Raw genomic sequence first — 13,995 nt, forward strand, 5'->3', positions numbered from 1 at the left:
GTTTGACCCATGAACTCAACTTCTCCTGCTGACACTGAAAATGCAGGGCTACTCTTCTCTGTGATGCTTTGGTTTTAATGTGGTGTTTGGCTGGTCAGCAACGCCTGATGCAAAGTTTGTCTGTGGTTATTGCTGCATCCCCTGCCTGTGCCGGGGCTGCAGGGGCTTGGGGGTGTCTCAGCGCAGCACATGGCCACAGGACAGGGCTGAGTGCTGGGCAGAGGATGCTGTGCCCACCTGCCCTGGGCTGGGGGACGGGTCTGCCCTCCTTTCCCTGCGAGTCAGTGGCTCCCTCCTCAGGGCCCCTGACAGCAGGGCTGGCAGAAGCAGAGGTAGCATGGAGACATGAATTCTGCAGCCTCAAGGATGCTAAGTGGTGTTTCACAGAGGATGAGGGGAAAGCACTGACAAGACAGGAATGCTGGGCAGCATTTGCACCATGAGATGCGGAACGGGCAGCATGAGGGGACACCACCGCCCTGCCCCAGCACCAGCTCCTCCAGTGGCACCTGGCAGTGCCTGCACCTGTGCAGCGACTCAGCTGCCACGATCTGAGCATTTAGCAGAGCTGTCATTTCTCCTCAGCCTGTTCCATTTTCCCCTAAATTGCCAGCCGTTTCTGCCAAGCCTCTGAACTGTCTCACCCAAAGGACCAGCCCTGTGGTGTCTTTTCCACAGAGCTCCCTCCTTCCTCATTTTTGGTCCCGTTGCTTTTGATTTTCACATCTTTACATAAAACACAAGCTGTGGCTTTGTGTGGGATGGGCTGTGCTTCATCTCAGGACTCCTAAACTCAGTGGCTGCCACATCTTACTCATAAGGTAATAGCAGAGTGACAGGACATCAGCTGGTCTCCTAAAGAAGGGAGAATAAAGCCAAGCCAGAGGGAAGCCAGGGAGGGGATCTGCTGCTGGAGCCATCCTCCCCTGCCCATCCCTATGGCTGTCAGCGAGGGAGAGCCTCTCTCTGCTGCTGGGTACCCAGCATCAACACCCCATGCCCGTATCCCCCATGGCCCTGGCAGAGCAGAGCTGAAGCCTGCCTGTCCCTAGGTGCCATGAGAGCCAGGCATGCCACTGTCCCCAAGGTCCTGCCTCCTGGCTCAGCAGCGCTGCTGGATGCTCCCCGCAGCTGACAGATTTGCTGGTGTTCTGGCAAGGCTGCGAGTTCAGGCTCTGGCAGGAAGGATGAGTCGGGGGATGGAATCTGTTCAGTCAGGGAAAAAAGCAGAAATCTACTACTTCAGGCATTTAAGGTGGCTCTTTAAGGAGCCACTCTGCCGTGGTAAAGGGACCTGAGGTCCTGCGCCTCTATGCCTGCCAAGCCAGGGACTGCTCTGAAGCTTTCTGAGGCTGTCCAGAGCACTTTTGGTTTCTCTTGTGCTTTTTATCTGTGTCTTTTCCATTAATTCCTGGTGGGAAATTCCTTTTCTTGAGACAAAGCACTCTCCATCACATGAGGGCCCCTGGGTTTGCACAGGCCCTAGGAAAACCCTCAAGCAAGCTCTGTTGTCATTCCGCCTGCCAAAAGGCAAAGCAGAGGACTTGCAGTCCGCTTGCTCAGTGGCAATTCAGGTCCCAGCACCTGAGGCCAGCATCACCAGACAGGCAGGACATCACCGTGGGGCCAGAGCCACATGCATCACAGCCGTGCTGGGGCCCCAGGTCCAGCTGACAGAGCCCCCAGGACAGCTTACAGCCCCCTCCGCCGCACCCGACTTCAGAGCTTGCGATGCCACCCACACGCGTAGGAGTTTGCAGGACACTTAATAGCGCAGAGATTGTCAGTCCCAGAAATGGGGAAAGGCCAATTGCAGGCTGAAGAAGGAGAGTACAGGCTGAGCCCAAAGGAAGGGAAAGCAAGAACCCCCTCCTGTGGCACCAGGGCTCCCCAGGGCTGGCGATGACCTGGCTGGCTTTGGCAGGGCAGGACATCACCCAAGGAGACGATGCTGGGTGGGTGCTGTGCTCAGTAAAATCCCTGTGATAGGTCACTCTAGGTGCTAACGCTCACCCCGTGTGGTGCTTTTAACACCTCATTTGATAATGAAACAGCAAGGGCAGACACATGATTTACTCCTACTTGCCCTTTCTCAGCGGTGTACAGTTTTGTTGAGAAAAGCCCCCACAGCTTCTCCTTTAAGGCTGCTTGTAGGAAATGCCCAGCCTGGGCTGAGACATTAGCTGTGGGTGAGTGGGGGGACAGCAAAGAAAAGTGGAAGTCACCACACAGCTACTTTCGTCCCGCTGCGCTAACGCCTCCGAGACGTCACTGAGCCAGCCTCCAGGGGAAAAACAAGCGTTCGGCCGCCTGCCAGAGCAGAGCTCGGCATCCTGCTCACCCAGCCCCGCGCCCGTGGAGGATGCTGAGCCAGCATGGCCCCCTCTGCCGCAGCCCTGGCACTATGCGTGGCACTGCTCCTCGCCTCGCAGACAGATGGTGAGTCTCGCTTGCCCACACCGCGCTGGGCTCCAGCTCCCCGCTCGCTGTGCCTGAGCCCCACGGCTCCCAGCAGGCTGCTCCGCTCCCCCGCCCCCGAGATCCCAGCACCGGGCTGGGGACCGGTTCGGGGGAAGGCAGGCAGGGCAGACCGCGCACAGAGCTGCTGCTGTTGGGAGCTGCACCTTGGACACCTTTGCTTGGCCAGCGCTTAGGCTGGTGGTGCCCACCAGCTCCTGCCTGCTCAGAGCAGGATGGAGCCAGGGCTCCCTGCTCACTTTTCTTTGCTGGTTAGGAGCCTAAAGACCCTGTAATTCCTCAGGCATCAGCCTGGCTTTTCTCCACCAGTGTGTGGGCCACGGCGCCTTGTTTTGCGGTGAAATGCCCCAGTCGCTAGCGTGGTGCTCTGCTGACAGCCGTCGTCCCCAGGCAACAGCACAGCATGGCTTGGTGCTTGTCAGCTGCTGAGGAAACCAAGGCAGAAAGGGTGACAGATGTTATCGAGTGGTGCTTTGCTGCGAGGTGACAATACCGAAATTGAGGCAGAAGGTGTGAAAAAGTTTTTCTTCTAGATAGCAGATAAGCAAAACAGAAAAGCTGAATCCAAACAGAGCTGCTAGCAGATAGCAGGGGCAGGCAGGGATGGAAATACAGCAGGCTCCTTCCTTGGGCCCGAAAAGCACCGAGATCCTGTTGGCTGGGCTCTTTCCAGAAGAAAGAGGAAGGGAGAGGGATGAGCAAATGCTAAAATTGGAAGTTGGACAGGCCAGGCAAATCCTCATGCTTTTTGGGTGTGTGGGTGGTCACTGCTGAACACAGGGGGTCAAGCTCCAGGCAAGTCATGAAGGAGGTAATCACACGCCCGGCTCCTGTCGGCACTGGTGGGACCGGGTGCCGTGCAGCCTCGCCTAACGCTCACCTTCGGTCCTGCAGGTGAGAGGCTGGGGAGCCCCACACGCGTGCGCTTTGCTGCAGAGATAGCGCATCACTTGCTGCGGTGGGAGCCAGGACACAACAACCCCAGTGACATCCGCTATGAAGTGGAGCACAAAGTGTGAGTACAGTGATGGGGGTGCAAAGGGGTTCAGTCCCTGCCCCGGGGATCTGACACCAACAGCGGTGACAACCAAGTCCCTGGCATCTGCCCGCATCTCACCCCAGGTGCTTCTCCCTGCAGCTATGGCAGGAATTTCTCCTGGACAGCCGTCCCAGACTGCATGAAGATCTCAGGGCACTCCTGTGACCTCACGCGCTACACCCTGGATCCTGCCCTGCGCTACTACGCACGGGTCAGGGCTGTGTTGGGAAACCGCACGTCCCCGTGGCAAAGGACCAATGCTTTCTCCCCACAAGAAGGTAGGTCGGGCGTCTGCCTCCACCCTGCGGCTGGGGCAGGAGGCTTTGAGGATGGCAGAGGTCAGGGTGCCAGACTGCTTGGGAGGAACTTTGGGACAGATGGGAGCAGGGATGTCTCTCTCTTCGTACCTCCCTGGAGGGCAGCTGGGCTGCAGGATGGGATGGGACAAACCCAGGGCAGGTGGCACCAGCTGTGAAGGAACAGTCACAGCTCAGTCCAGCACTGCAAAGGCTCCTAGGGCTGCAAATAGGAGAAAATCCTAACGTGTTCTTCCATCTGACTTGTTTCCAGCCAGCCTGCGCCTGTCAGGCCAGAGCCTCTCTGTGAAGGGCAACACCATCTACGTGCAGCTGCAGCTGCTTCTCAAGGCAGGGAACCTCACCGTGAAATACGACGACATACAGAAGCACATGAAGCGATACCGGGTGTACGTCAGGAGGGCGCAGGACAATCGGACGGTGAGATGAGTTGTGGGTCCTGTGCTGTCCCTGTCTGTCACATGCGGTGCCACTCAAGTTGAAAAACAAGTGTAAAGCACAGTCTCGATCCTGAGCCTTCTCACAGCCACAACATCGCAGGAAGATTTCTCTGTGTGTTTTATTGCAGTAGCTTCCCCAAATCTTGGTGGGATTTTGGGTTTAGCTGCTGCCAGCTGTATGGCTAAGGACCTTAGGGACTTTCCCCAGGGGACAGTGGAGGAGGAGGAGGGAGGAAAGCATGGGGCCCAGCATTCCCACGGGAGCCTGGGGCTCTCAGGTACCAGCCTGTGCTCTGCTCATTGCAGTACGAGTTGGTGGAGACCACCCCGGAGTTCAACATCAGCAACCTCTTCTGGGACATGGAGTACTGCGTCAGCGTGGAGCCCGACGTGGCCAGCCGGCACACCCGCACCACGCGCACCAACGAGCAGTGCGTCACCATCAGCAAGAGAGACAGTAAGTGGTGGTGGAGCCAGGGAAGGGGGGCTCTTGCAGGATGCAGACCCTCCTCAGCCTCCTGGCCCTGGGGGTCTGCACCAGGGCAGTGCTCTGTACCCCTGCTTGCAGGGGCTCTGTGCTATGTGTGCTGAGGACTCTGTCTTTCCCCCCTCACCTGGGCACGTCCTTTCTTGCAGGGAGTGCGGAGCTTCTCCTGAGCATCGTCAGCTCCTCCTTCATCACCCTGTTGCTCTTGGGTCTCCTGGGGGCTCTACTGGTGTGCACCTACATAAAGAAACCCATGAGGCCACCGTCCGTCCTGGTAAGGCAGCTGGGCACACAGCACCCTTTGTGCCTGGCATGAGCTTGGGTAGCTGCTGGGAGAGGCAGACAACAAGCAGGGATGAAGCACAGCTCACTCCCCTCTTTTCTTTCCCTCCCAGAAATCTTTCATAAAGCAGAGCTCGCTGTGGGTGGAACAGGATTCCTCATCCTCTGGCAGCCCGGACACAGACCCTGTGCAGCAGCTATTCCTGTGCCAGAAGGAGCCCCAGCAGGACAGTGGCCCCGATGGCAGCACTGGCAGAGCCCAGTTGCCCCTGGAGAATGGCTGGAGGCTTCCAGCGTGGCCCGAGGATCGGATGCGCCTGCTGGGGCTGAGGTCCATGGGCAGTGGAGACAGCAGCTACACCAGCACCGACAGTGGCATTTGCCTGCATGCCTCCTCCTTCAAACTGAGCTGCTCCTCAGGCCCCGAGCCCCAGGGCTACAAGCAGCAGCTGCCCACAGCTGACGACAGCGGCGTGGGCTTAGAGAGCACCTGCCCCGGCCCCGCGTGCCCCTCCGGCAGCGGGAATGCCAGTGCCAGGGAGCTCAGCCTCTCCCCTGCCGCCGGCCAGGACAGCCAGCAAGACGTGGAGTTCCTTGGATACCTGCAGCGGTCCATGGGCACAGTGGAGCCACAGCAGGACCCAGCCAAGTGGGTGCCCTTCTCCAGCTGTGCAGGACCCCCACAGGGCCCAGGCAGTGCTGACATTGTGCTGGATGTAGAGTGCTCCGAGCTGGCTGTAGCCAAAGGATATTTGAAGCAGTCCACCGCCGGGATTCCTCGCAGCCACGTGCAGGACCTTGCTCCACGGGGGCCCCCTCAGGAGCCCACTGCCTGGGACTTTTCCAGCCAGGTGGGGCCCCAAGTCCCCACTCTGCTGAGCTATGGGGATCCAGGTGCTCCCTTAGTCTCCAAAGCCAGCCCTGAGCTCCTGAAAGCTCCCTTGGACCCAAGCATCATCAACACCGACCTCCTGGGGACGCTGCCCCTCATCTCCAGCCTCAGCACCAACCAGTGGCTCACGCTGCAGATGAATCCCCTGAGCCTGCTCAACGGGGACAGCAAGGACAGCCGCCTGTGAGCTGACCCCGTGCTGGGCAGTGGGCGCCTGCCAGCCTGCCGTGCTGACCCAACTACCTCTTCTAGCCACTGCCCACAGGGAGCAGCTCCTCCGATAAGCTACCACCACCCTCTGAATGTTAATGCATCAAATTGAGCGGTGCCCTGTCCAAGACTCACCCAAGAAGCACCAGTTTAGCTCCTTCAGGGGCTGCTTTGGCCCTGGCACCACTGTGGCCAGCCCCCAGTGCACCCTGCACCTTCCTCCAGCCAGTCCCCAGCATAAAACTGATGAGACACAGGGATGGGCTGTGCTGGAGGGGCTTGTCCCCACCTCCTCCAACCAAGCCCAAGGATACACACCAGGATGTTTCCAAAGGGCAATCCTGCCTTGCCTGTCCTCCCCAGCAACGCAGCACAGGGCACGCAGCCCCTGGGTTTGGGGCCAGTGCCAGTGCTGTGCTTTGCCTCCCTGTTTCCCTATTCCATAGGCGAGAGACCACGCTCCTCCAGCTGACGTCAGGCTCCTCCAGCTGACGCCACGTAAACCTTTCACAACAGATACCAGAAGTGAAGAGCAGCCTGACGTCAGCCATCCTGCTGCTGGGAGCATGGAGCTCCCACCCTGGCTGGCCTCACTCAGAGGGAGCGAGGGACTTTCCTGACCCTACAGACACCCTTCAGCATCCTCTGGCAGAGAGCCAGAGCACTGGCTAGCTCTGGCAGGGTGCAGGATGCATGCAGCAACTGCCGTATGAGCCCAGCACGAGCCAGGGCAGCCCTACTCACACTATGGTCCACGTTTTGCCACTATTGCATACAGACATTATTTATTCTATTTAATCTGTAATTACAGAAAGGATGTTAATTTGTAAATACAGAAAGGATGTGGTGTTATTTATTTGGTCTGTTCATCTGTACATCCTCCTCCAAGGTCAAGCCGTGCTTTCCGTTTTCAGGTACGGACTTTTCCTTGCAGCAAAGGGCAATGTGCCTTTGCCTCATACAGGGAAGAGCATTCCCACATTACAACTGGAAAAAAAAGAACAAAGCCAGCCCACTGAGAGTTTCACACTCATCTGAGGATCAGGGTGTTTGTCCCAGGCAGGTGTTGCGTCGTGGATGCAGGCACTGGAGGAGCAGCAGGGAAAAGGAGCTGGGCAGCTTAGGGTGATTTCACAGGGGCGCACTGGGCACGGAGCACATCCCGCACCAGTGAGGGACAGGAGCAGCTCCAGGGCAGAGCGGAACAAGTTGAAACTGGAGGGCAGGGGGATAGTTTCTGTCAGAATGGAAATACGCATGAGATGGGAGCAACTTACCGTGGGCTACATTTCACTGCTGCCAGGTCACTTGGAGTTTTTCCAAGAGTCACTTAGTTTCCAAGAACCTTCACGGTGGGATAGTCCCATTAAAACTGCTAGTGGAAACCCAGCTCGGGGAAGTACTGTTTTTCAGGTGAAAACAAGAATCGCTGCAGTCAGGAGAAAGGTTGTTGACGCATTGCTACATTTCCGTGTTACACCTGACGTTACACTACTTGCACTGAAGATACTTGCACTGAAGATACTTGCATCTCATGGAGGGGGGGCTGGCTGCTGGCCATGGTGGGTGCCCCGCTGCAGTGACACCACCGATGCCGTCCATGTGCGTCCTCCTGCCCTTCCATTTCCACCAGCTCTTCTACCTCAGGGTATTTTGGGAGTTGGTGTGTTGTTTTTTTTTTTTCTTTCTTTTTTTCAACTTCCTCTGGAAAATGGAGTCACCAAAATTAAGCGTAACTTTTTTTTCTTTTCAATGCTCATGACGTCAAGCTGTGTGGCCGGATCCCGTGCAGTGCTGGGTGCTGCTGGTTCCTGCTCACTGTGGAAAGCTCCAGCCGGCAGCATCCAGCAGCAGCACCCAAGGCTGACAGAGGCAGCGTTTCCCTCCCCCTTCATGAGCAGCCAGGCTTCTCCTTTCAACGAAACCCAGATGAGTTTGCCAGAAAACCACAGACCACACGCTTTGGCTTTGGTAGCTGAGAGTATGTACAGTCCCTCCGACTCTATGGAAATCCCAGATGCTCATATTTTCCTGAATTAAGTCACAGCCTAACACACAGAGGACATTCAGCTCCCACTCCTCTTGCAAGTGGCTCTCCTCTTCCTGCTCCTCTTCGCAGCGGGGAACACTGCACCCCCAGCAAGGGGCTGCACCCTGCAAACACCTTTCCTCCCCCAGCACCAGCCTATGCAGAGGTTTCCAACATTTCCAACAACAAGGCAACGGAGCCCCCAGCACTGCACAAACCCTGCATGGAGCAGTGGGGGGGGGCACAGGGAAGGAGAAGCCGGGAGGCTTGTGGCCAGCCCCCAGCCCCCTTGCAAGCTGGGGTGCAGACTGGAGCTCTCCACTCCATCCTCACCGGTTTCCCCATACAGAGTCGTGTGGTCTCCTGAGTCCCTTTTTGTTTTCCTTCTGAGAAAACAGTTTGCAAAGAAACAGTCCCAAAGCCCCATGCCTGGTCTGCCCCCACTTAGTGTGTGTGCGTGGGTCCCTCCCCAAGGGCCACAGCAATTTTGTCAGGGCTGGTCTCGTGCTTCAGGCACTTCCACAGCCACTTGCTTTGCCGAGGTTGAAGGTGGCTGGCATGAGAAAGCCATGACAAAGACCACAGGGGCTTTCTGAGATGTTTCCTTACACTATCGGTGTGAAGGACAAATTTCCACATTGGTCCAGATACTCGACTGAGAAGGGAAGTCTGAGAAGCAGTCTCATTTCCTTATGGCGTTTTCCCCTATTGCACAAAACCAGCCATCCAGTTCTGTGGCTCCCCACACTCCCACTGCCCTGCTCACCAGCAGCCTGGCCCAAGGTCTCCTGGGCATGCAGCTGGCTGGTGGCAAGGGCTGGGGTGTCTCTGAGCCCTGGGGAAGGTGGCTTTTCTCTCCAGGGTTCATGCTGAGGAAGCCTGGGATAAGGCAGAACCCTCTTCCTCCATCCCAAGCAAGGGGAGGCTGCACCAGCACAGGGATGGCACCTGGCCTCAGGCACCCTCCAGCCATGCCCATGGCCAGGGCTGGGGGAGGGGGATGGGGAGCAGCAAGAGAAATGCAGCTGCAGGGAGCAGATGGAGAAGCTCTTCAAAAACTGAAACCTCCTTGTTACAGTTTCGGTAGAAATCCAGCCTATGTAGCAGCTGGTTTTTTAAAGAAGCAAGAACAGAGGACTTCCCCCCTAGCTGATTTTGGTTGCTCTTTCTGTTGCTGCTGGAAGGGGGATGTAAGGCAGAAAGGGGAAGCGGTGCAGGGGGCACGTGGGCTCCAGCCCCAGCCCTGAGCTGCCTTCGCCCCAGCTGCATGCCCAGCCCCAGGCTGAGGATCGTGGGGAAGGAAATGGAAACCAAAACCTGCATGGGGGGAACAAAACCAGAGCCCAGGGAAAGCCCCTGATGCCCCACCGACTTTTGCAGGAAAAGCCTTAGGACTATCCCAGGGAAAGCTGCAATGACCAGGGGCTACAAAGAGGCATGGAGCCTCCGGGGCACAGCACCCTCACCCAGCACCTGGACTCCCCGCAGAGGCACCCAGTGCTACAGCCACCCCACACACCAGCTGCTCCTGGGCATTGCGGGGCACCTGCATGGGTTGTCCTGGGGGAGGTACACAGCCGGGGATCCCCTCACCCACCACCAGGCAGGGAGAAGCAGGGTGATGTCCTACCTGCACACCAGCCTGGCTCCTGCCTCAAGGCCCCCTGTTGCGGAAAGGCACATAGCTGCTCCCAGCCCCGCTCAGCGAGCCGCTGATGCTGAACGGTGGCACCAGCTCCACCGACCCCAGCCCACTGCAGGGAAGGCATAAGTGTCAGTGAGCTGCCTGCCCTCCTCCCCCAGCCCCCCTCAGGGCACCTGTCCTGGGGAGGCAGCACCTGCAAACAGCAGAGCTCAGCTGATTTGGGACTGGCAAAGGTTGGCGACACCTCAGTGCTGTGTGAGGGGAGCACCCAGCCCACCCCAGGCCCCTCACTCACCGGGTGTGGTAGAGGTTGAAGACGAAGTCAGGCCCTGGGGGGGTAGGAAGGAGCAGTGTCAGAGCCACACAGTGCCACGGACTCACCTTTGCTTTGCTACAGTGACGTGGCAATGAGCAGGACAGCCAGCGGGACAGCCAGCCGCACCAGGGCATCACTGTGCATCCCCCTCCTCGGCCTCCGCATGCCCCCAGCTTGCCCCGAAGCCACTGTGCACGCAGGTTTCCCCAGCCCAGGGGAACCAGCAAGTGGCAGGCGTGCTTCCCACATCCTGAGCACTGCAGCCCTTTTCTTCTGAGCCCTCCCTGCTGCTGCCTGTCCCCAGCTCTGCCCCTACTCACGGTGCCAGCACTGGCTCCTCTTGTACCACCGGACCAAGGTGTAGCCAAAAAGCACCAGGATCAGCAAGGCCAGCCCGACACCCAAGACAATCCCGAGCACGTTGATGGGCTCTTGCTCTGTAAAGCAGAGGGAGAAGGGGCTCTACCAACACACACCGCCCGGAGACTGGGGTTCGGATCAGCTCCTGGGAGGGACAGGACAGCTGTGGGGGTGGGATACGACCCTCTAGCCTGTGCTGTCCCTATGGCATGGAGGGACTGCGCTCCATGATGCTGTTGAGCACTGTGGCATGGAGATTTTTGCTAACCCCAAAGCCCCACGCTGGAGACTGATCTTGGTCACGCAGCCACCACCTCTGCTGTCCCCAGGTGAGCTGGCAGGCAGGATGGTGGCCTGGGAAAGGAACCCAGAAGGGAGTGTGGGCAACTTGCTGCCCCTCAGCCTAAACACTAGGGGAATGGGTGTAAACAGGAGCCCCCATTCCCTGTAAACAGGATCCCCCGCTATTCCCACTCCTGGCCTTGCTGGGAGCTCTCCCAGACCCCAGGCAGCTTTTGGCCATGCCCAGGGCCCATCACATTGTGCTGGGGTTGGGCAACTGCCCACCCTGATGATGCCTGTATCCCCACTCCTGGTCCCATGCACACTCTTCTGGGCTGAATCACCTTTCCTCAGCTGCACAGGGAGCTGCTGGCCACCAGCAGGGTTTAACCATGCAATTTGGCTATAATTTTGGCAGCAAAAGCGCAGGCAGAGCAGGGAGGTAGCAGAACAGTGCTGGGACTGAGGAGACACTTGCTGTTCCCTCCCACAGCTGGGGTGTCCTGCAGCTCTGATGCACCTTGCCCTGGCAGCACTGAGCAAAGAGCCAGAAGAGCAGCAAGGTGCCACAGCTCTGTGACAGTGGCCATACCCTGGTTTGTCCCACAGCCATCCCTGCGCAGCCGTGCAGACCCATTTCTGGACAGGCAGTTCCCTCTAGAGGATGCATTTGTCAGGGCGAGCAAACTCCTGCTGCCAGCGCAGGGATGGGATGGGATGATGATGGGGCCATGCAGGACCCCTGTGGGAGCTCTGCACCCCCTCCATCCCTCCCACCCCCACCGCAGGACCTGGCAAAGCCCAGCACCAGCGAACGTTCCTGGCATTGCCAAGGGAACACCAAGGTGCCCAGACATAGCACAGCCAGTTCCTCTGCTGACAACAGGTTGCATGCTGCACAGAGAAAGCACCAGGCTGCTGTCACACCTCTCTCCAGCTGCGACCAGCTCCTGCTCTCCCAAGCCCCTGCACAAACGCCATCCTGGACCCTTCTCTTCTGTCACAGCAGGCTCCAGCATGAGCCTGTCTCACTGGCAGCACAGACTCTCACACATCCACACTGCTCCACACCACCCTCCTGACCAGTAAGCTACCCAGTCGGTCCCAGTGCAGCCCATTAGCAAAACATGGGGCAGGGAATGGTGGTGGGCACAGCTCTGGGGGCTGCTGTGCCAGGGTTTGGCCACTGCCCTGGAGTGTGGGCAGCCCCACAGCACTCCCCTGCTCATACAGGGGGCTGGGGGCGATCACCTGGCACAGAGACGGGGTGCTGTGCCTTGCAGCCTCAGGAGTGAGGCGGCAGCGGAAAAGGATGACCTAACAGCAGCTAAATTTAGACAGATGCCAGCGGAATGAGAACATTTCCCCTGTGGTCACAGTGTTTACATAGTGAGCAAGGTCTCAGGTCTTCCTGCAACCCACAGCACTTGCTCTACCTGATGGTATCTGGCCAACACCCGGGGAGCCGCAGAGCATCGTGCCACCAGCTCCCAAGCTGCACAGCAGATGAGCAGGACCAGCCTGCCCTTCCCTTCTGCTGGGCCCGTGCGGCCAGGATACATGTACAGCCAATGCACCCTGCCTCTGCTGGGCCAGGGGCGAACTGGGAGCCCTGGGATCCCAGGCTCCGGCACCGGCTGGTGTGGGTGAGGTCAGGGAGTCTGCTGCAGGAGTGACTCATGCAGCAGGAGCTGCGGGACAGGAGCGTGGTGCAATAGCATCCCTGAATCAGCCGGCTGCCGAAACTGCCCTCTCCCCACGCCTACCACTGGTGGGATGACGATGGCTGCATGCCCAGCCCCTGGCCCGTGCGGTGCGTGGGAGGCGCAGGCATCCTCACATCCCAGCGAGATGCCTCCAAGCAGCACTGCTCGAAGAACCACACCAGCAGTCAAGCCCCGAGCCCCAGGGCTGCAGACGGCAAAGGCGAAAGGGAAGGTTACCAAGCCATTGCCCGTGCCATAAAACAGCCCCACCTCTGCTCCGTAAGGGGAGAAAAAGGCCACCTACTCACCTGCCCGGGGGTCCATCTCCCAGCACCATGCCACAGGAGCTGCTCAGGGCTCAGCTAGGCTGGGAGCTGCTGTAGCAGAGCCCCTGTGAGTGTTGGAGCCTGGCACGTCCTGCCCGTCCCCTCCTCTCCCGGTGACACAGCCACCTCACCGTCTGTGCTGCTGCGAGGCTGGGCACTGCTCCTGGCCCACCGGTTCAACTGGTTCCCAGGGGAGAAAGCAGAGGTGCTCCAGCAGACATCACTCCTCACGCGACGGACAGTGCCCCAGCCTGGGACGGCTGTGCCCAGCCCAGCATCCCAGCCTGCTTGGGGTGGGCATGAAGCCTGCCCATGCAGGCAGCTCTGCCCTCCTGCTGCTGGCAGGGACAGGCAGCTTGGCAGAGGCTGAACTGGTAGCACTGGGAGCCCGAGGGGCGGGGATGCCCTGGACAACAGGGGTGTCCAGTCCTGGCAAGGTGCTGGAGTGGCTGTGTCCTCCAACACAAAGCAAAGAGCAAAGAGCAGCAGCCAGGAGGGGAGCAGGGTCCCACATAGATGGGGGCTTGGGCATCTGGGGACGCCTGCAAAGGTTATGGCCCTGTGCAGTGTGACAGCATCCGCAGAGAGGGTAGGACCCCAGGGTGACAGGGCACCCCCCACCAGCTGCCCCCAGTCACAGACACCTCCTGGTGTGATGCACTTACGGCTGTATGTGATCATCTTCTCAAAGCCCTGAGCCACAGGGTTAGGCAGCAATCACTGCCTGCGTGCCGAAAGAGGGGGAAACAGTCTCCCGTGGCTGCAGGTAGAAGGTAACAAGCAGAGATAACATTAACAGCTTGGAAACTGGGCAGCCAGGGGCAAAATCCCTCCCCGCCTGGCACGCTTTGCCAGGCACAGCCTCTGACAATGCAAGTGGCACAGGGTGGTCAGGGCAGAGGCCAAGACCCCGAGCAGCCCTCCCCGGGAGCCAGCATTTCAGCATCAAGACCCAGGGGTGATGCCTGGGTTCCATGGGGATGCTGGCGGGGGAGCAGAGGCAGCGGGATGCAGAGGGGATGATGCACATGGCAGACCCCGAGCTGCTGGCAGTGCCCAGCTCGGACAGAGAGGCTGGGACTGCTCCTCACCCGGCAGCAGAATGGGACACGGTGTGTGCCCATGCAACTCAGGGATGCTGGTGGCTGTGCAGAGCGCTGGGACAGACCTGCCTGACCTCTGCCTG

At 58.9% G+C, this 13,995-nt stretch overlaps 2 protein-coding genes across 2 annotated transcripts; one reads left to right on the forward strand and one right to left on the reverse strand.

Moving 5' to 3' along the window:
• The first annotated feature begins 30 nt into the window (after positions 1-30).
• On the forward strand, positions 31-6,124 carry IL10RA (interleukin 10 receptor subunit alpha). Its single transcript, XM_040616306.1, has 7 exons — positions 31-2,439; positions 3,373-3,493; positions 3,617-3,795; positions 4,088-4,254; positions 4,581-4,731; positions 4,911-5,035; positions 5,157-6,124. The coding sequence occupies exons 1-7, from the start codon at positions 2,376-2,378 to the stop codon at positions 6,120-6,122; spliced, it is 1,773 nt and encodes a 590-aa protein (XP_040472240.1). The 5' UTR covers positions 31-2,375; the 3' UTR covers positions 6,123-6,124.
• Positions 6,125-9,177: 3,053 nt separating this feature from the next.
• Positions 9,178-11,390, reverse strand: SMIM35 (small integral membrane protein 35). The gene is made up of 4 exons (XM_040616331.1): positions 11,370-11,390; positions 10,456-10,597; positions 10,115-10,148; positions 9,178-9,928 (listed from the first exon to the last, which is right to left on the reverse strand). The coding sequence occupies exons 1-4, from the start codon at positions 11,388-11,390 to the stop codon at positions 9,829-9,831; spliced, it is 297 nt and encodes a 98-aa protein (XP_040472265.1). The 3' UTR covers positions 9,178-9,828.
• Between the last annotated feature and the right edge of the window lie 2,605 nt (positions 11,391-13,995).

The sequence above is a fragment of the Falco naumanni genome, chromosome 16 (assembly GCF_017639655.2).
Source record: "Falco naumanni isolate bFalNau1 chromosome 16, bFalNau1.pat, whole genome shotgun sequence".
Taxonomy (NCBI): domain Eukaryota; kingdom Metazoa; phylum Chordata; class Aves; order Falconiformes; family Falconidae; genus Falco; species Falco naumanni.

Excerpts from the sequence above, each read along its gene's own strand:
- IL10RA (XM_040616306.1), top strand. The coding sequence starts at position 2,376 with ATGGCCCCCTCTGCCGCAGCCCTGGCACTATGCGTGGCACTGCTCCTC. Across the intron at positions 2,440-3,372 it reads CCTCGCCTCGCAGACAGATG|GTGAGAGGCTGGGGAGCCCC; the intron begins GTGAGTCTCGCT and ends TCGGTCCTGCAG. Across the intron at positions 3,796-4,087 it reads TGCTTTCTCCCCACAAGAAG|CCAGCCTGCGCCTGTCAGGC; the intron begins GTAGGTCGGGCG and ends ACTTGTTTCCAG.
- SMIM35 (XM_040616331.1), bottom strand. The coding sequence starts at position 11,390 with ATGGCTGTGGGACAAACCAGG. Across the intron at positions 10,598-11,369 it reads TGGCTGTGGGACAAACCAGG|AGCCCCTTCTCCCTCTGCTT; the intron begins GTATGGCCACTG and ends GTGTGTTGGTAG. Across the intron at positions 9,929-10,114 it reads TTCAACCTCTACCACACCCG|TGGGCTGGGGTCGGTGGAGC; the intron begins GTGAGTGAGGGG and ends CCTTCCCTGCAG.